At 47.6% G+C, this 22,142-nt stretch overlaps 1 protein-coding gene across 4 annotated transcripts in view; it reads right to left on the bottom strand.

The window, feature by feature from the left end:
* The window catches only part of PRKG1 (protein kinase cGMP-dependent 1), a 358,823-nt gene that overhangs the window by 118,888 nt on the left and 217,793 nt on the right, over window positions 1-22,142 (bottom strand). For all 4 annotated transcript variants that reach the window (XM_027692990.1, XM_027692989.1, XM_027692991.1 and 1 more), the window contains one exon: window positions 118-181. In XM_027692990.1, the coding sequence (XP_027548791.1) occupies window positions 118-181 (64 nt within the window). The remainder of the gene's footprint in view (window positions 1-117; window positions 182-22,142) is intronic.

The following is a 22,142-nucleotide window of genomic DNA, read 5'->3' as shown; positions in this document are numbered from 1 at the left end:
AAAAGTCAACCACAACTGGGAGCACAACTGGGAAGCTGTTCTTGGGGAACAACAGAGCCTGGATGTTGCCACTGGAAGGTTCTGGACTCTCAAAATCTCAATATTAAAAGCACTTACCTCTTCAAGGACATCTGCAAGCTTACTGAGTATCTCCTCGGGAAGGCTCTGGAATGTGGGAACGCTGCAACAGAAGAGAAACCTCAGTTAATGGATCCCTTTAGCCAGGACACAGTTCCAGCTGCACCTCTCCTCTCTCTTCCAGGGATATTTTGCCCTCGTCCTCTGGGGCTGAACAAGAAAAGCAGCAAACAGTGGAAATCTGATCCCTTTCCAGCAGCCAAGATGTGTTTTGGGATGATGGGAGAGCACTTGCAGTAAAACCTCTGGAGAACCACCTGTAAAGCTGGGACCAACCAAGAATCCATCCGGGATCCAGTGGAATCCATCTGCACCACAGGTCTGCTCAGTCACATCTGTGGCTGGGCACAGTTTTCCTGGTCTGCTTCCAGCCCACCAGAAATTAAATCCAATATTAAAGAGGGCAGAGAGGGTCAGCTCCGAGCAGCACCGGGGAAAAGCTGGAAACCACACACGGACACAGGAAACGCGGAGCACGGAGCTGCCAAGGGCACGGGGCACCTACAGACCCCCACCCAACACTCCAGGAGGAACTGAAGACTTCACTGGGGGGTTTATACCCGACTTTGTTGGTTTTCTTTTGCCAAAAAGGCAGCTTTTCCCCTTGTTTGGCAGCATTGCCCTCAGCACAGGGCCAGGCTGGACCTGCCGGCTGGAACAAGGAGCCCAGTGACCCAGGGCCACGAGAACGAGGTGGAATTCAGTCTGGAGCAGGAGGAGGGATAAGAAATCGGGTCTCCAAACCTCCAGCAAGGACCCTGACCTTAAAGCTGTATCTCCACTGCCTTCCAGCCCACCCAGCAAGGCTGGGAATTGTCCTTCTTGGCCAAGTGGACACGATCCTGAGCAACCAGCAACCTGAACAGGGGGCTGGGCCAGGTGAGCTCCAGATGGCCCTTCCCAACCTCCTCCAGCCTGGGATTCTGCTACAGCCTGGTTTCTCCCTCCCTGCTTTCCCTAAAAACCTGCTGTTCATCAATATTCCCAAGCGGTGCTGAGCGAGACCCAGACACGCTGTTCATTCCAGAGGCAGGAGAGCAGCACTGCACCTGCTTTAATTAAAACCACTTGTCCTCCACAGACTAATTAACAATGCACCCACATGAAAGAGGAGAGGGCAGAGCTCTGCCAAGGCTGTTTCCAAGAACAGTTTCTGAGGAGTTGCTTCCCCACACTCCATTACATGGTGTGAACACAGTCCTGCGCTCCCAGTGTTGCACTGACATTCCCAGTGCTCCGGTCCGATTCCAGGAATGTGGATAATGAGGAGCCAAGGGAGCTGCTGGAAGCATTTCCTTCTGAGTGGTAAATAGAACCCAAAATGCACCATTGCCCAGAGAAAAGGTGGATGCCCCATCCCTGGAAGTTGAGGGAACTTATGGAATTAATGATCCTAAAGGTCTTTTCCAGCCTAAATTCTAGGACTATTTGCCTCCTTTTTATTAAAAAAGTAGCTTCAGCTGAATCTATGTAATGGTAACAAGACAGACCTGGCCAAATAAATGCAGAAAAATAGGACTTTTCATCCTCTCAGTAACACTTTTTTTTTCCTTAGGAAGGGCACTTTTACAGCTGGAAACACACAGGTCCAAAAACACAACAGCAGCAGACAGGAAGCACTGAAAAGGAATTATGTGATGTTTGGGCCTAAGTATAAAATGCAGGTTCATTATACCAATTCCAGCATTCCCAAATGAGGAATAAACTTATGGGAGAAGATAACAGCGTTGGAAAAGGGGACGGATTTTACTGTGGTTGCACCATTACACTCCCAAATTGAGGGAGTATTTTTTTCTGGATAATTATGCAATCCAGGGGAGGGCAGTGGGAGACATCCACTATAGGCCAAGTCCATAAAAACCAGGGAAATAGCCCATGAGCTCTGAACAAATTCCAAATCTTACCATGAGAAGAGATTACAACTTAAACTCAGCAACAGAGCGTGTAATGGGAAAATCAGCTTGTTGAGAAAACAAGCTCCAGCTCCAGCATATCAGGGAATTACCCCATTAATATCCCAGGTTTATGATGGGCCAATATCATCCTGAACAGCCAGAAGTGACAATGCAGCCAAATATTTGACTCTCAGGAGAAAAGGCCTTACAGGACTTGATTCTCCAGGTCAATAAAAACACACCTCTGCTCTCTGCAGGACAATATTAAATGGATTCATCAAACAGATCCTTGATTTCCTCCCAAACCTGCCTGTATGATTGAAAGAGCTGAATACAAAAATGAGTGTTTTGAAGGTTATTTCCATGTGGGTACTTGCATTGAAAGGAAAATGGAGCCTCAGCTCCCAAGGGAGAGCTTAGAGCAAAACAGCTGAGCTGCAAATTGCTCCAAGTGGGAAAACACATGTTAGGGAGGCAAAGGGGAACAGAAAAACTCCAAGGAAATCTCTGATCAGCACAGCAAGAGGTGTAAAAAATTGTATTTCGTTTTCTACAGCTGTGTGAGACCTGTGAAAAAGCCTGAACATATAGAAAAGCAAACACTGGGTTCAATGCATTCATTATTTATGGTAGAAGAAATCACAGCAAATGCAGCTCCAGCTCATCAAGAAGTGACTGCTTTGCCAAACAAAGCAGCATCAAGTAAACCCAGAGTTTTCCAAGAAGTTCCTCTCCAACTGCTCCTTAAATCCTGTCAGCAATGAAGATCTTGAAACATCCCTGTCACCTCCTCTGGGCAGGGACAGCAGCTCCAGAGGCACAACGAGGCAAAGCACATCCCTAACTTCAGGAAATTCAGTTTTAACCCCAAGTGCCAATAAAGCTGATTATTTTAATCCACGACCATCCCAGTGCTGGAGCAGAAAAGATGTGGGACTGCCATGAGGTGACAGGATGAGGAGCAGCCCCGCACCTTCTCCAGACTCCCTTCCCTGATTCCCCCTGGGCTCTGACAGGGAAAGGAGGAGCAGCTCCTGCTGGTGAGGAGAAGTGACTTTTGCTGGCTGTGTTCCACACTCCTCAGCTGTGGAACACTGTGTAGGGGCTGACAGTCCCTGTTCCTGGGGAGGGGCTGTGGGGAATTGCTGGGTGTCTGCAGCTATTCCGGCTGGCTCCGAGCGAGACACGTTTTCCCAGGGAGCTCAACGTGCCCAACACCAGCTGCCAAACTCTGGGAAAAAACAGCTGTGCTGAAACATCCCCCGTGAGTCTCTGTCCTGGTACAAAAGCAAGGATGTGCCCAACCCAAAGGAGGTGGGAAAGGCTGGGTTCCATCCCTGGGGATGTGCAGTCACCCAGGGAGAAGATCATCCCCCGTTAGCAGGGCTTCGGTTCATCCCTGTGATCCATCCCATGGGATTACTCCCGTACAAAACCAGCAAGGGCTTCCAAGCAATCCTGGCTGTGCCCCAAGGGGTGGATTTCAGCCTAAAAGCCACTCGGTGGCAGAGCTGCCAACACTGTGACAGGACATTTGTCTTCTGACACACAGGAAAACTCCACAGGGTTCTTGGCTCTTCTTCCCTCAGCCCAGCACAAAAGCAACTATTCACTTCCTAAATCCATTCCAAGATGTGTCTCCCAAACTTTGGAAGGCTGTTCATTGAGAGTGTTCATCCAGCTCCATGCAGATGATCCTCCTGGGTTAACTCTGGAACAAAACCTTTCTCTTTTATTCCAGGCTGGCACCCCAACAAATGCAGTTGTTGCCACTGTTCCCTGCCTTGGTTGGGAATGCACAGCTCAAAACTCAAAACATGACAGTAGAAGGAAATGAAGCCTGAGTTCCCTAAAACTCCTGAGTTTTGGCACCCAACTGGAGTGAAGGTTGAAAAGTGCTCGTGTCTTTGCTCCCCACATTTAGGAGGCCCCAACAGCTCTGTCTCTCCACTCTGAAAGAACTGAGGCTGAATCTTCTGCAGGACAAGCTGCTGCCTAATTGAAGAAACCCACAAAAAAAGGGGTTTGGAAAAACTCAAGCTGTACAGGCAGGTGCCCACTGGTCACCCAGTTGTGGCAGGAAGGGACCCCTGGCTCCATCAGGACCATGGTCTTGGAAAAAAATAACTAAGAAATGTGTTTACAGCCTTATTGATAAACTTACTGTGTAATCTTTCATGTTGTTTTCTTTTTGCCTTCTTGTGCTGGGACGTGTTGCACCAGAGGATCACAGAATCCTGGAATGGTTTGGGTTTGGAGGGACCTTAAAGCTCATCCAGGGCCACCCCCTGCCATGGGCAGGGACACCTCCCACTAGCCCAGGTTGCTCCAAGCCCCGTCCAACCTGGCCTTGCACACTTCCAGGGATGTGGGATCTTGTAGAAGACAGTTTCAGAAGGAAAAACAACAGCAACAATGACAATTATTGCTCCCACACCAAATTTCTCTCTTAGGGGGCAGATCCTTTCCCTGCCATGTTAATCCAGGCAAAGACAGCTAAAAAAAAAAGCTGATTCTGGAATAAAGCCTGATCCCTTTATTTACACTTATTCCTTAGAATCAGCTCATGCAACACAGCTCTGAGGAAGGAAGAACAGATTCACTCTACAGGTGTTGCAGACGACTTTTCTGCTGTGCTAAAGCCATCCAAGCATTAAAACAATTCACAGTTATTCATTTTGGAGAGGGCGAAAATGTTACAGCTCCAGTTTGAAAGCTCTGCCCCTCATTACACAGCCCTTACTCTGGTAAATAAACTCCTGCAAGGGGGTTGTGGTGAGTTTGTTTTCAGGTATCTGGTTATATCCAAAGTGTAGGAAAATGGGAGAGACACGGGAAACAACTGAACTGATCTTTTCCCTCCAAGTAAAACAAGTGCCAAGGATGGCATTTTTCCTTTCAATGTGAAAGGATAACAAGGATGCAAAGGGATGAAGGCTCTGCTGACATCCTGAGGCCAAAACTCCTGTTTTCCCTGCAGGGAATGCGAAATATCCACAAAAGGATTTGGTGGCACACCCTGGAATCATTAAGGTGGAAAAGCCCTCCAAGATCATCAAGTCCAACACTGCCATGTCCACCAGGAAACCATGTCCCAGGCACCACATCTACATGGGTTTTGAGCATTCCAGGCACCCCATTCCAGCCCGAGCTCTGTTTGTGTTCAACAGGCTGCACAAAAACTCCAGAGTATTATTTTCCCTTGCTCCTGTCAATCCCTGACAAGGTTCATTATCAGACACAGCCCTCCCACTGCATCTCGTTTGTCAGTCACGGGGGAGATTGTACAATTTCACAGAAAAATTCAATTGTTGCTTGTCATGATGAGAGGGAGGCAGAGAAATTAGCAGGTATATGAACCCCTTCTCCCATTGTAGATGAATTCATTCAGGATGATTCATCCTGAAAAGGACAATTGCTCCCAAAGAGCTACAAAAACTCAGCAGCAGCAACTACTCTGGAAACATCACTGAACTTCAAGCAGGCACAGTTCTGGTTACTCATCTCGAGGCAGAGGATTCACACTCCCAGCAGTGCTGCTCCTGTGCCTCCTCAGGGAGGGAAACTACACCTGCTTTAATCCCTAGAGTCTGTTGTGGGACAATCTCTGCTCCAGCAGTTGGTACTTCTTCATATTTGCAAATCAAATTATACCTGCAGGTCTGAAGTAAAGCTTCTGTACCTTCCATCTCCCCTGTCTATTCCAACATTATTATATCACAGAACTCCAGAATGGTTTGGGTTGGAAGGGACCTTCAAGTCCACCCAGTTCCACCCCCTGCCACGGGCAGAAACACCTCCCACTAGCCCAGGTTGCTCCAAGCCCTGCCCAGCCCAGCCTTGTAGACTGAAACTACAACTGCAACACAGCCCATCACCTCACACAAGGTGCTGGTGCCTAGGGAACAAAAGCCCTTTGTGAAAGACTCAGCTGTGACTCCAAAGGGATCCTCAAACACTGATCAACGCAGTGAACACCCCATGAGTGGAAAGAAGTGACAAGTGGCATTTGCACGCACACCCTGCTCTGTCCCACTCCCCCAAATTGGGCATCTCCAGGCCCAGCTGAAGGCAGGCGTGTTGTCTCTCACAGATCTCTGCTGCTCTTGACAGCAAATTGTCACAATAATCTCCTTTTCACGGAGCCCCTGACAACACTATTTGCCAGGCAGGGAGCTGTTTGCTGCTGGAATGCTGCTCCCCTCCCTTCAACCAGCCCCATTAAACCAACGGATTACAAAGATTACCATAATTTTCTGTCTTCGTAATTACATTTATACAAAAGAAAAATGAGCTGTGAATGTTTTTAAGATCAGATGAATCACAAGCGTTTCATGTTCTCCCGGGAAACTTCTTCCAGCGCCCGCCAAACCAAAGGGACCTGAAGGAGACAGGGAGCTCCTGGAGAGGGGCCAGAGGAGATGCCCAAGGGATGGAGCAGCTCTGGGAGCAGCAAAGGCTGAGGGAGCTGGGGCTGTTCAGCCTCCAGAGCAGACCCTGAGAGGGGCCCTCAGCCATGGCTGCAGGGGCTGCAGGGAGGGGGCAGAGGATGGAGCAGGCTCTGCTCGGGGGGCCCAGCAATGGCACAGGAGGAACGGGCAGGAACTGATGCCCAGGAAGTTGCAGCTGGACAGGAGGAAGAACTTCTTGGCTGGGCAGTGACCCAGCCCTGAACAGATTGTCTACAGTGTGTGAAGTCTCCTCCCTGGGGATATTCCAGCCCCATCTGGACACACTCCTGTGCCGTGTGCTCTGGGCTGGCCCTGCTGGAGCAGGGAGGTGGCACCAGATCCCCTCTGTGGTCCCTTCCAGCCTGACCCATCCTGGGATTCTGTGTAATACTGAGATCTCTCCCAGCACTGCTCCCATCCCTTCCAAGCCAGACCCTGCCCATTCTCCCATCCCTTCCCACCCAGAGCCGAGCTGCTCTCCCAGCACTGCTCCCACCCATGTTATTGATTTGGGTGCAATATTTATCCTCCCATTTATCCTCCCCGAAGCTCTGAAGGCTGACAGATGGCAGCTCATCTTAATTCCTTCTTTCTAATGGCTTTTATCCATACCCTTGGGAATGCTGCTGCTGTTGCTCTTTGTCTTTCCCTGGAAGAGCTCTGTCATCCCTGAATGCCTTTTTATGGATGCTACCAGGACTTCTGCCTGAGCTGAGCCTGGATCTACTTGAAACACGTGCTACTCCATGTTTCAGGAGCCTCAGCATCCCAAACACCTCCAAAGCCATCCCTGGGAACCCTCTCTTTCTCCAGGATAAGCCTCATTCCCTTTCTGAATTAAAACAAAGAGAAGGAGGATTTCTGAGGCCATGATGCTGTTGATTTTCTCCTCCCTTCACCTTCACAACTGAGAAATCCAAAATTTGCTCTGCACAGTGAAGCCTCTGCGGCTGAAAATGAATCAGGGATTGAGGATTTTCAAGGGGCTTGGACTGTATTGGAGAAATAATCAAATAAACTTGACAGACTCGACATACGGTTCCAAAATTCAATTGTTTACGAAAACATAATCTTGGGAATATGTCAGACAGGCAAGCAACGAAATGGGCAATAAAACCCCCTGAACAAACCAAAACCAACCGTGCTGGGAAGTCAATCCAATGATTCAAAATCATTGTTCTGTTGTGCTCCTGTCAAACCATCTTTGCTTCTCACTTCCTTTGGGGCTGCGACCCCAAAACCAGCTCCCCGATCCTGACACTCCCAGGCCCATCCCATTTCTGACACCCAACACACACAACATTCCAACGGGAGCATCCCGGGTTTGGATGAGCGGAGACGCAGCCACGGGGATGGATGGAAATGGGCGACACATTCCAGGGACAAAGCAGTTTGGAGGAGGGGGAAACCACCGGTGAGGAGCGAGACCCACCAGCCACGGGGCAGCTGATCCACCCAACAGCCACTCTCAGCCATCAGAGGGGGAATTTGGGGGGAATTTGGCGTTGGATCCAATAAGATCTGTTGGATAACAGATAACCCCCCCAAATCCACCCTTTGGTGCTGGTGATCCCAGCCAGGCACTCACACTGTCTCTGGGACTCCTTTCCTGACGAACACACATCCCAAAAGGGAGACTCTCAGCCTGGGAGAGCTCTTCCCACTCAGAACAGAATTTCCACACTCATTTATGGCTCAGAAACTCATCCCTAAGTTTACTGGGCAAGGTGTCCCTGTGGAACCCGAACACTGCTTTTGTCTTTTATCTTCCAAATGGCTTCCCACTACCAGAGGAATATTGGGAAGGAATTGTTCCCTGTAAGGATGGGGAGACCCTGGCACAGGTTGCCCAGAGAAGCTGTGGCTGCCCCTGGATCCCTGGAAGTGTCCAAGGCCAGGTTGGACAGGGCTTGGAGCAACCTGGGCTAGTGGGAGGTGTCCCTGCCCATGGCAGGGGTGGGATGAGATGGGCTTTAAGGGTCCTTCCAACTCATTGGATTTGTCCCCACGTGAATCCCAACAGATGTTTCATTTTGTTCTATCCAGCCTGTCCTACTTTCCCACTGTTTCTTCTGCTGCTACATGAAAGCTTCACAGAAAGAAGGTCATGGTGGTAAGATTATGGCTGGCTGACAGGTTTTATGCTCTGTACATTGATTTATTCAAGGCCACGCGGCACCTTGATTAAACCCCCCATTATATATGTTTGGGAGGGAACACATCAGATTAAAATGACTCATTGACAGCTACCAAAATACAGTTAAAAGGGGTGAACAACAGGTGTTGGAAGCACTTCCCATAAATCCATCCCTGGTTCACTGTCATCTCTGATTTACTGAGGATCATTCCTCAAGTTTGTGGATGACTCAGTGTGCTCCTCTTGGGTGATTAATGCCTAACAAAATGCCCTTTAATAGTTCACACGTATCCAATATCCCATTTGGGGACCAGGCATGGAGATCACGGCAGCAGCACCGGGGTGAGCACACAAGGATTGACTTAAAATAAGGTCCTCTCCAATAACCTCCTCCCAAAAACCCCATTAACAGCTGCTGGAACAACCCATTTGTCATTTGATGCGGATTCAGAGTGGGTGTTACCTCCCTGGGAGAAAGATCAGATGGTGAAGATCCTCTCAGAGGTGAAGGAAGGCAAGGCCCAAGGGAACTGAAAATCAGATAAACTGAGCTTTTTCTCTCATTCCCCCATTTCCAGCAATAAGGAAAGTTCCAGACCAGCACCGTGTGGGCTGGAGCTCTATTCCTGTGGGAACCTGGAAGACAAGGTTGGATATTTCCTCATCAAGACGTGCTTTTCCTCTCTCTAACCCAAATCCAGTGGGGGTTGTAGCAGATCTCAGTGGCTCAGGGAGACTGTCCCTGATCAGGTGTCCCTCGGACATCCAGGACCCTGTGAAGATGGTGCTGGGAACAGTTTGCTGGTGCAGGATGGGAATTTATTGAAACATCAGTTTATCCCATCATCTAAAACCACACAGGAACAAAAGCTCCTGGATTTCTGGCTGTTTGGGGGGGCAAATCCAGGTCATGGACTCAAACCCTCCTCAGAGGAAGCAGGAGATGCCGAGCACCTCCCTTCCCTACAACTGCAGGGCAGCAGAGGCTGTGTTGGACAGGACACCTGCCCTGTGTTGGTTTGGCTCAGCCCCACATCCTGTTCTGCACCAGCAGATCCCAAACATGAACCACTCTGTTATTCCGTGCTCCCAAAGCCAGGGTTGATTCCTCCTGCGTTTCCCTCCTCCGGATCAGGGCTCACTCTTTATTTTGTTTCAAGCAGCAAGACAAATTAATTGATTTGTTTGGAATAACACCCTTTATCTTCCCAGCCCTGGGCAGAGCAGCACAAATCCCGTGGCTGTGTGTTCGTGCACGCGCATATTCCGATCTGCTTGGAATTTTATCCTCCAAGTTCTGTGGCTCCAGCAGTTTTTCTTGTTAAAATCAGCATCTTATTGACTCGTGGTGTGCTTTGGGCAGCTGGTTCTCCTCACCCTCCTTGTCAGCAGCTTAGCAGAACAGTAATTCACTGCAGGTCAGCTGGAATTCTCTAAATTATTAAGAAGTTAAGGATTTTTACCATTCCTCTGAGGGCACTTCAGCCTAAGCCTGATTTGTCTTCATCTATAGCTCAATTTAACAGCACAAAACCTGCAAACACGTTCTTTGAGATCACTTCCACTGCATGTAATGCCCTTTTCTTCCTTCCTCGACCCTTTAAAATACATATTTCTAATTGCATTGTGAACTGCTGGGGCACACGGGGAGTTTGTCTTCATTGAGCTCTAGAAACTCTCTTCATCTTCTCCCAGAAATACTTATCAGCTTAAATTATTCTTCCTAATAAGCATTAACTTGTATCTTTTGGAGTCCCTGCTCAATTCCCACACTCTGGTGATTACTGTCCCCCTTAGTTTCTGGTAATCTCTGAGATGTATTTATTGGCAAGTCACTTGTGTGATATTCCCAGAGACAGCATATAATTGAATATAAAATGCATTCCTGATGCTCATAAAAGCAATAAAAACATCACCCTCTGCTAGCACATTAAAAATTCATCCCATGCAGGCAGAGGACAAATGCATAAAATGATCATTATGATGTGCAAATGTACTCGATGCAGGAAAACGAGACAAGGCTCGGACTGCCCATAAAAGCATTAATAGATCAGGATTTAGGGGACTTTTAAAGGTGCTGCAGACAAAATGCTGCCATTAGTGACATGACTAAGGTTACCTCAGCTCACTTCCAAAGAGTGATTTGTACCATTATTAACAACAACGTGTGAGATCAGAATGGGCTCCCTGAAATAAATCCACCCTTTGGTGCTGGTGATCCCAGCCAGGCACTCACACTGTCCTGGGACTCCTTTCCTCAGGAACACACATCCCAAAAGGGAGACTCTCAGCCTGGGAGAGCTCTTCCCCCTCAGAACAGAATTTCCACACTCATTTATGGCTCAGAAGCTCATCCCTAAGTTTGCTGGGCAGGGTGTCCCTGTGGAACCCGAACACTGCTTTTGTCTTTCATCTTCCAAATGGCTTCCCACTACCAGAGGAATACTGGGAAGGAATTGTTCCCTGGGAGGGTGGGGAGGCCCTGGCCCAGGTTGCCCAGAGAAGCTGTGGCTGCCCCTGGATCCCTGGAAGTGTCCAAGGCCAGGTTGGAGCAGCCTGGGCTAGTGGGAGGTGTCCCTGCCCATGGCAGGGGGTGGGATGAGATGGGCTTTAAGGTTCCTTCCAACCCAAACCATTCTGGAATTCCATGATTGCATGAAAATCCACTGTTTGTCTTGCCCTGACACTTCTCCAGCAGTTACCTGTGGTACCCCAGAGTTTTCCCCTCCCTCTTTCATTTCTATCTGAGCTAAAGACTCAATGAGCCCTTCAGCACAGGCTGCTCAGCCCTCTTCTGTCTGCTCAGCACAAAGGAACTTTAACGGGTAATTAAGCACATTGAGAGCCATTAACTCCTCTCAAGATTCCCGGGAGGCTCCTTCAAATTGGGTCTAGGAGTAGAAATTAAAATCCATCTTTTTGCTCACATGGATTAATCTTCCCTAAGAGGGAAATATCACCTACTCCTCCTTTCCACACGTCAGAACTGACTGAGTTTGGTCACCACACCCTGGGGTGCAGCCCCAGTCATGGAATCCTTGATCCATGGAATGCTTTGGGCTGGAAAGAACCTTAAAGCCCGTCCAGTCCCACCCCCTGCCATGGGCAGGGACACCTTCCACTAGCCCAGGTTGCTCCAAGCCCCGTCCAACCTGGCCTTGGACACTTCCAGGGATTGCAGTCGCTCCGTTGGGGTTGGCAGCTGGCTGAGAGCCCAGTTCTCCTCCTCTGCTTGCCCTCATTCAAATGCAAACAACTCCAGGAATTCAATCCTGAGGATTTGCTCTGCTCCACCTTGCTGTGCTGCTGATAGCTTGTTATTCCTAAAATACTCCACAGAGTTATTTAAATCCAGGAGTTGGAAGGGATTTAACCCAGCAGAGGATCCCGGGTCAGGCTCCCAGAGGTGGAGGTGGTTCCTATCCCTGACATTGCTCTGCTTTCATCTTCTCACTCTCAGTCACTACTTTCAGACCAAAATCTGCACTAAAAAGGGATTTATCTTTTAAATATCAGCATCAAGATGCAGCTGAGACCTTCTAAAGAGGCAGAAAAACCCCTCAGAGCAGGAACCTTCTGCCCAGCCCCTCAAAGAACACACAGCAAACAAAAGCTGCACAAACAAAAGTTGTTTCCAAACCAAAACCAACCCACCATTTCCATTAAAACTCATCAACAATTCCTCAGGAAAGCCAAGAATACTTGTTTCAATATTTACTTTATTGGAGCCCTGCAGTTTTGGCCATTCAAAAACTACTCTTAGGTGCTACCACAGTTTGGCTTGGAAGACCTTGGGAAAATGCTCCCACCCAGGGTGTTGAGAAGACCCTTCTCGCTGTTCCCTGGGGAAAACGCTCTGCCTGGCACGGAAAAATGCCTTAATTGTGTGGTCAAAAAACCCTCTCATGGAAGCAGCAGCCTCCTGAGATCAAGGTCAAACACTGGGGAACATCTGCACGACTTTTGGAGAGTGTCTTCACTGGCAGAGATGGGGAATGGGCCACCCCAAATATCTGCCCACACCTGAGCAGCAGCTTTAGCTCAGCTCAAGAGTGAGGAAAGAACTTGATCTGGAACTACCAGACACAAGTCCCTGTTTTTTGGCTCAAAGCAGCAGCTTTGCCGAAAGCTCCCACACTCCCCTTCAGCCACACTTCAGTTGGAAGCTCCCAAATAGGAGCCAGATTCTTTGTTTTCCTCAAATCAACACTTCCAATTCAGGGAAGTGGAAAGTGCCCATCAGTACAAGCCCTTCCCTTCTTCTGGCCACCTCACCGACCTGCTCCAGCCACTCCCAGCCTCCAGTGGGAGCAATTCCCCTGAAAACTGGCTCCCAGCACCGTGACAATAAGAGACGCTGCGAATTAGGGGCAAGAAAGACAAAATAACCAGTTTCCCAAACCTCTCATCAGTGGGAATTTAGCGATCAAAGGAGTTAATTTTCCTCGGTTGGGGATTTCCCACCAAACAAAAGCTTCCGAACGGGATCAGTTAAAGACAATGCCAATGGCTACTCTCTGTAACAAGTGATTCTGTGCTAATTACACTAATCTGTCTTTAGATCAATACTTGCTGTATCTTCAGACTCCAGCTTGTTCAGCCATTCTGAAGGGAAGCTGCTGTTTGTGCGGGTGAGGCAGATTGCCAAGCCTGCTGACAATTACAAATAATGAGATGCACGCCCAAACAGCCACTTCTAATCACATTAAAGGCTTTGTTCTTAATCTTTCTCGGGCTTTGCTTATATAAAATGCAACAATTAGCAGGTAAAAAGTCAGTGCTCTGCTCGAGAGAGATGAATGAAGATGTGCTTTGCCAATGGCACACGCGGGGATGTTTCTAAACCTTCCAGCACAGGAACAAGAACTTACCCTGTTTAACGTGTTTTCCTGGTGGAAAAGCATCTTTTTCACATCTCAGTGGGCAAATAACCTTCCTCTTCTCACAGGATCACAATGCCCTGTCTCCATAAAAATGGACCACAATGTCCAAGCCAGTGAAACCATGAGCACCTCAGAGCCCGCTGCTGCCTCGTCTGCTTGGCCTCTCAACTGCCCCATCCTCCTTCTAAAATCCCAGGATGGTTTGGGTGGGAAGGGACCACCTCATTCCACCCCCTGCCATGGGCAGGGACGCCTTCCACTAGCCCAGGCTGCTCCAAGCCCTGTCCAACCTGGCCTTTGCATCCAAACAGGATGTCCGACCATCCCAAGCTAAAAATACCTCAAATACTCAGAATTCCATGGACTCAGAAGTAAAGGCATGAATCCTACCTTCACAGAATTCCCCTTGGAGTGAGTTTCTTCCTCGTAAAAGCTACTGGTCACACCAAACATGTTTTCTTCCCTTGTTAAATCAGTGTCCCATTCCATGCCATGGGTTATTTAAAAGGAAAAACAAACCCCCTGGCTCACCTTGTTCCATGTTCCAGAGGACAGATGGAATGTTTGGAACTGTATAAATCATAGATACACACAAAACCCACCCCAGCAGCTGCCCAGGCAGGACAAGCTTTAGGAGCCACCCCCATCCCTCACATTTTCCAACCTGTGGTGGGGATTTCTCTGCTCTCACTCAGCCTGTGGGGTGAAACCCTGACACAGCACAGTGATGACCCCAGTGGAAACAAATGGAGAGGCACTAGATAACTAAAAGCAATAATAATTAAGCTCAGGAATAGAAAAAAACTAATTCAGGAACTGTCTGACATCCTCCCTTTGCTCCATCACTGGTCAAAGGGGTTAAAGGGGTTTTCGTATCAGGCGGAGGAGCAGAACCTGCCACTCTGAGCAGAGAAAAAGCCCCCTAAGCCACTTAGGAATTATTTAAAATACTTCCTAAAGCCAAATTTCTTCTTTTACCTGCCAAATCAGCTATTGCTGAGCTCACCAAGCTGCAGGCATGCAAAACAATTCCAGTATTGCAATATACAGGTATAAATTGTACAGACAGAGAGTAGTCTGAGACATGTACACACCCCTCATCCTGCACATTTTGCAGAGGTACACTCTAAATACAGAAATGATCCTGAATCATCCTTATTATCCCATGAATTAAATGCAGCATTATCCCAATATTTCCCTCACACCTCTCACTGCACCCAAACAGCAACACCAGCAGCTTTTCCTGCGCTGGGGCTTCATCTCTGACAAGTTTTCCCGGCTCTGGCAGAAGCTGCAGCACCTTTTTTGTAACATCAAGGCCCAAATTAGCTGTGCTGCTGCTGCCAAAGGGTATCAAAGGGTGGCCTCCCTGCAACCAATGCAGAGGGCTGGGGTTTAATGAGCTGCTTCTTTGGAACTTTATTTAATTTGGCCTTTAAACCCTCGCACACTTCACAGTCCAAGATGTGCTCCCGAGTCATCCCCCCCCCCCCAGACTCATCCAAAGACTCTCCCTGTTCTTCCTCTAATTCTTGATCTTTTGGTCTTATGTTTGCAACACGATTTATCTGCAGCTGTTCCCTCCAGATTCCTCCAGAAGGACCTGCAGTAATTCCTGCATCCCGTGCTCCCACGTGCCCAGTTCCAAGCTGTGATTCCAAAGCTCCTCAGAGCCACTCGAGCAAACACAGACCTCAACAAGTATCACCCCCCAAAGGGTTCCAATCAGCCAGGCAGGATTACACCATCACCCCACCACCTCCACCCGCAGGGCTCTGGGTTTGTTAAGAGTTACCTGAGGTGACAGATAATCAGGCTCTGGATGAGAGCTTTGTTCTCCCCGAAATACATTTCTCACAACCGTTTATCAAATGGCTCGGGGGAAAAAAAAAAAGGGAAATATTTCAGGGACATCAATTTCCATTTTTCCATCAGTTCCTCATCCACAGCTGGGTTAGCTGGGCAACGTGATAATTGCCAGCCATCCATCAGGAAAGATGAAATGAAGGCTGAAGCCTTTGATATGCAAGTCGACTCACCAAACAGGACAGGTGGGTTGGTTTGTTCACTTCAAAACTCCCAGCCAGCCTTTTCCAGCAGCAAGGAAACCCACCTCTTCATAATCTGCCTAAATAGATTTCAGTAACAGTTCTCAAAATGCCTCTGCTTGGGAATCTGTGTTGGACCTTGGTGATTTACAGAAAATAAAGGCAAAGTAGGTAATGGGAAGAAATAACCTCTTTCTTTCACTTTTGCCACGGTCTTTTTTACTGAACCCACTCAGTAAATCCTAAAGAGCTTCACAGTAAGTTGAATCTTCAATGAATCCCTCATAAAACAAGGAAACTGCCAGTCAATGCACTGCTAAGTACTTCCATTGTAACTCCTGCAACGTTTCAAAGCAATCTCAGTGTCTTCAGGGGTTTTTCTACCTCCTCTCAAACCTGAGGCTTTGAGGGCTTGGGAATGGTGTAATCAGGGGACTCAGCTGAGACAGTGCTGGAGCAGTGAATGGTCACTGTTTGCCCTCAAAGGCATCACTCGGAGTTCTAATTTTGGGCCCCTCACGGCAGGAGAGACCCGGAGGGCTGGAGCGTGTGCAGGGAAGGGAACGGAGCTGGGGAAACCCTCCAGCTGAAAGAGCTGCAAACCACAACCTTGAGTGTGCAGAAGAAACAGAGAAAAGAGTCTAAAATACGATGTCAAACCCCACACAGGGTATTTGGAGGGTTTATGGGCATTTCCATGCCCATCAAGTCCTTGGAAAAACAAGCCCATTTAAGAGCCAGCAATGAAACCAATGTAAAGAAACAGCACTTAAGCACAAGGTTTGCCTTTTCCACTGGTGATTAAGCAGTTGCCATGGAAATGAAGCTGATCCTGCCTGAACTACTTGTCTTGGTCATCATGTAAGTATTACTGCTTGCTATGGTATTTTGCCCTGATAAATATCGAAATTGGAAATCCAAAGACCAGGTTTTTAACTCCTCAGTCCCACACAACCCTCCATCGAGGCTACAAATGGCAGAAGTCCCAGCTGGATTTCTTTGGCAGTCAATTCTGGAAGTACAGTTCCCATTTCCAGACTTCCTTGGACATGTGAAGTCACAGGAAGGACATGTCACTGCCTGGAAGCCAAAGGTTTCTCCAAGTGCTCAGTACTGCAATTGAAAAAATGAGATGGAAAAAGGACAACAGCAAGAGGATGGAAAACTACACACCAGGAGTCTCCTAGAGAGCAAAACAGAGATGGTGGCTACAATTCCTGTTAGGAAAATGGCATTTTTCATTTAAGAGGTCTGAGTAACCTCAACAACCATGTTGGGTCTTCTGCCACCAACACTGGCCCAGGAGGTTCCTCCTGAAATCCTTCCATGACAGTATCCTCAAACAAAGATGGATTTGGATATGTCCTCCTTTTGAGAACACAGATGCCCCTCCTCCCTGGAGATCTGTCCTGCCCTGCACCATTTTCCAGGGAAGGTATTTGCTCTTTTATCTAGCCCAGATCTCCTGAACTGCAGCTCTTGATTTATTCCTTGCCAGTACCACCAAGAGTTTGAGTCCCTGCCTTTGAAATTTCCCCTGCCCTAGTGGAGACTGCTCCTAAATCCCACCTTAACCCCCTCTCAGTCAATCTTAGAGGCTTGTTTTCCAACACAAACTCTAAACATCCTTCTAGTAATTAGTCTGTACTCAAACTCTTCAGCCAGCTGTGGATAAAAAGGCCCTTTTTCCATGACTTCCTCTCCCTCCCATGACACGTATTTTAATGTATTTAGCATGGTTGCCTTGGAGCCCAGTAGGAATTCTCTTAATATTACACCAGAGACCTCAGCTGGTTGTCCAAGGCAATGTGGAGTTTTGAGAGGAGAAGAAATCCCAGCAAACACAACCCAAAGGCCTGGCAGACCCAACATTTCCATGAGCACTGGCAGGAGCACTTCCCTTCCATGGACTTCTAATAGTGTGCAACCAAAGACACTGCAGTGAAAATCAGGAATTTCTTAGAAAGGGGGGGAAAAAAAGATACAGGATCCAAACTTCAGCCAGTAAGAAACACTCAGGTTACTCACTATTTGAAAAACAATAATATTAAAGACAATAATCCTCATGTTGCTGAGAAGGCCCATCTTACTCTGCCTGATCAAAAAGCAAAATACTTTCAAGCAGACACCTGGCCCTGCTGAAATCCTTCTCCTGAGACTCCTCTGAGGACAGGAGGCTGTCAGGTGCTCTGGGAGGCATCTCTTTGTTATTTGAGCATGAAAATAGACACAAGGATAGGGACTGTCTGGCACAGCAACACGTTGGATTGGGGGATAAATGGCTTTTGATGAGGAATGTCAGACCCCAGGACGGGCTCTGAAGTACCTGTGACTGCACACAATAACCAAGGGCTCCAAAACCAGCTTTGGGACCCAGAGGAAGGAGAGTTAATGGGTCAGGGGAAAGTTATCCTTCAAAAAGTAGGTTAAGGAACAGACCTGGATCTATTCTGTTGACCTTGCTTAAGGTGAGCATCCCTTGCTGAGACTGAGAGCACTCAGGTGTAATATTGTAACATCCCTTTTCTAAATCCGCTGTGTTTCTGCTTCTGTTTTGATTTCCAACCCATTACAGATTCCTAATCCAATCCTGGTCACTCAGAAGGAGCTGAAAGTCTCTGAACCATTCAAAGGGACCGACTCAGGCATCCTGGTGAAATCAGGCATGACAACCCGGGAACATCTGGGGCCAGAAAGGGGAGAAAGGGATCACAGCCTTTGCTTTTCTCTGACAGTATCAAATTGCTTTATAAATTAAGGAGTAAAGACTATCAAATTCCACATGGATAAAGACACCTGCAAACCAACACCCAAACAAGTCTTGCCCAGTGATTTTGGGCTCAGCTCATCCCCTCTAAGAGAAACCTCAGTGGAGCCATCCCAGAGCTCAGTGACTCCCAGATCACGCTGCCTTTCCAGAGCCCTAAATTTTAAGTCCCACCATAATGTGATCAGAATCTCTGATAATTTCATCTGCTCTAATATGTGCAGTGTAAAGCCCTCATCTTTCACCCCAATCACTCCAATCTTCGCTACATTTTAGCAAGGAACAGAAAACAATCCTCTTGCTCTATCCACCCACCAACAGCCCCGCAATATTTCCATCCAAACTGATCATTTAAGGAGGCATGACTTCAAACAAACCCCAACACCTTAATAAATCTCCAGTTATGCCTAATGTTCTGCATTGAGCTGTGAAGAGCTTGATTCCTTTGCTGCTGCAGAAAACACAAACATCTTAAGTCATGTCTCAGAAAAGACAAGACTCATCTTTAAAAAAAAAAACAACCAGGATTTGGAAATCAAACAATACAAAGTAAAAATAACCATCATTATTTTTAAAGGCTAAAAACCAAGAGAAATAATCCAAGATTTAACTCCTGACATCATCTCACCTTTTCAGTTTATCAGAAGAATCAGAATATCAGCGTAGTAGAACCATAATTATCAGAATAATATATAAGGAGAAGGCAGCAATTTAAACCCAGATCAGACCCAGTGTCTCTTGAGATCACGAGAGAGTCTCTGAAGGTGTTTTTCCTCACTGACAGAGCCACTATAGGGGAAAATGCTGTCAATGGGATCACAGAATCCCAGAATCATTCAGGTTGGAAAAGTCCTCCAAGGTCACCCAATGCCCACCTTGTCCCTTTTCCCTGGGCTGCAGCAGATAATGCAGCAAGAAGACTTTTCCCTGCCTCCATTGAGACTTTTCCTTTGATTAAAACACACTTGGTCAACACTAAACTTCTGTTACTGAGACCTGTCTGCCCCAGCCCCCTCCCAGAGCCCTCCCTGTGCACTGACAGCACCACAAGGGATCACAGGGACCAGACTGCGGCCACTGAAACAATTCAGCACAGAAACCACCTCAAGAAAAACCTGAGCCTGGCCTTCCCCCCACTGTGAAATGAGAAGGATTGTTTTTCTTGTTACAGGGCAGGCGAAAATCGACAGTTTGGTGCCGTGGAGCATCATTTCAGTTCTGCTCCAGCGCCTGCCCAGGCACCGTGGAGAGGCTGATCCAGCTCCTCCTGCCAGCCAGCCCTCAGAGCTGCCCTCAGGTGTCCCCAGCACAGCCTGAGCCTGGAATCGTGTGCTGAACAACAGACAGCACGGGCACACAACATTCCCTGCCGTCTCCAAAGCTGGAACATGGGAGTTTTTCCATGCAGGGTGACTGCAATGGCACAAAACCTGGATGGAAGGGTCTCCACACTTCATGGATGAGCCCAGAACCTCCCAGGAGCTCCTGTGGGCACCTTGGGAATCATCACCACCTGCCCCCTCACACAGCTTCTCACATAAAGCCACCCCCAAATCCTCCCCACAGAAATCCAACAGCCTTTTCCTTCTCTCCACCCTTAAGGTCCCTTCCAAGCCAAACCAGTCTGTGGTTCTTTGATCCTATGGCTGCCTTGGAAAATCTGGGCACCCCAAAGGTGGGTGATGACCACCCCTTTTTGGGAACATCTTTCAAGACGATGCTCTTGGCCTTCAAAGTCTTGGACTGCACCTGCATTCCAGTGGGGATGGTCCAAGCAACCTCTGGGGATGGAAAGGAGCTCGGTCTGGACGGGCTCCTGGTTTGAACCAGTACCTGTGTCCTTGGATTTCACTGGGCATTAAGAACAGAGGGAATTATTTGCCTTACAGAAATAATGGCCCTTTCCCTCTTTTTCTGTTATCCTCCCTGTTCACTTTGCCCACATCCCAGTGTCCCACAAAAGCTGGATTTGTGGAGCCAAACCCCACGTTGCAGATTCAGTCCCCTGAAACTCTCTCAGTGTAACTTCCCTAAGTCACCATCAACCTTTAACTCTCTTTTTCCAGATTCTCTCCTCTTTTTCCTTCTTCATCCAGATCCAAGGCTTTGACATGAAGTTAAAGCTCGGACTGACAAGATCCTTGAAGGTGAGATTGTGTCTATGTGGGAACTTCCTTCCAGGATCCACTTCCAAAGCTCGATCCTGCCTCCGAGGTGACTCCGAGTATCCACCCTCTGTTCTCCTGATCAGCTCCAGGGTCTTGGATGCATCACTTACACCACGGACTGGAACCTGCAACCTCTTTTAATTGAACTTCAGGAAGCTTTTTTTTTTTAAAAAAAAAGCAATATTCACTGTGTCAAGGCATCCTGGTCTTTAAACTTCCATGATTTAGCAGGAAATTGTTGCCAGAGCACAAGCCTTTTATTTCTTGGACAAATTTATTTGATTAACTGCTGTTTGCTTGACTGAAATATTCTGATTTTGCTTAAGTGGAGTTATTTTTAGGGCTGGCTTGAGAAGGGAATCATTCCAATGCTGTAACCATGGACAGTGCAGTGAGATGCACAGTTGATTTTAGCTGTGACAGTGATGCTCTTCCTCGCTCGTGTAAGGACAAACATATTGAATTACAGACAAAAAGCACTAATTGGGAAAGAGCTAAAGATAAATTCAGCCAAACCAGCCCTGCAGCACAAGGAGTTGCTCAACCTACAGCACAATATTTAATTTCCCTTTTCACTGTTGGCTGCACCATGAACCACCTCGGGCTGACACTGCTTTAGCCACATAATGGGCTCCCAAAAATCCGTGTTTCAAAGGGAATCATTGCTGGGATTTGTCTTGCAGCACAGACACAGGGATCAAAAAAAAAACCAAACCAGCCTGGTTTTCCAGCTCCTGCTGGAAGGAGGTGCTGCTGGGGGATTAGGCTGGCTTTTGATCACCTCAAGGATCAAGGAAGGGATCCTCACCCTGGTTCCTCACACAAACCACGGAAAAGAGGATATTCCCTTGCTCCTGACTCCAGGAGAGTTGTTTGAGGTAACTCAGAAGAGTTATCCCAAGTTTTTGTAGGAACCACTACGCTTTGGAGCAAACCAGGGGTCAGCCTTCCCAGCCCAGGACCCCTTAGGAATGTCCACCTGGATTTCTTAAGCGAAAAACACACTTTTTATGGGTTTATGGTTTTCTTCTGGCACTCAAAGGAAAATATTGGACATAAAGGGTGACACTGTGTCGGGGGGATGTTCCTGCTGCTCTTGTTCTCAGCAGGATAAATGAGAATAAATAACTGAATCTCCCTGTGTCACCCCCAAAAGCTCATTTTCTCTTGTGCTTTGTCCATTTACGTTATGGGAGGCAACGATCATTATGTTGTTGTGACTCATGACATGATTAAAAAGGGTAATTTTTAGACCAATATCAGCAGGAAATGATGCTGCCCAACCCCTCTGACTTTTCTGTGGACAGGCACCATTTAAACCTTCGTTTCTATTGCATTTATTTCTCCAAAAGAGCATTGTCATTCATGACTTAATACAGGGAAGAAAAAACCTCCAAACCCCCCCCCAAAAAAATCAAATAAAAGCAAATATTGACACACTTCTTGTTTTCAGGATTTATCCTGTTTTTCCTGAAAAACATTTAGAAGGAAAACACCTTTATAAATGAGCATTTAATGGACCAAATGGGAATTATGCTGAGCTTGAGACAGGTACAAGTTCCCAGAGCCCACGTGGAAAACCCAGTGGGAAGAACCATTCTGTCAGGACCTTCCCCCTGCTCCAACTGGGAGAAACCCTTCTCCTAAACTCCAGC

This window comes from Neopelma chrysocephalum, unplaced genomic scaffold, assembly GCF_003984885.1.
Source record: "Neopelma chrysocephalum unplaced genomic scaffold, ASM398488v2 Primary Assembly neopelma1_89, whole genome shotgun sequence".
Lineage (NCBI taxonomy): Eukaryota > Metazoa > Chordata > Aves > Passeriformes > Pipridae > Neopelma > Neopelma chrysocephalum.
This window is presented reverse-complemented; position numbering and strand designations above follow the sequence as displayed.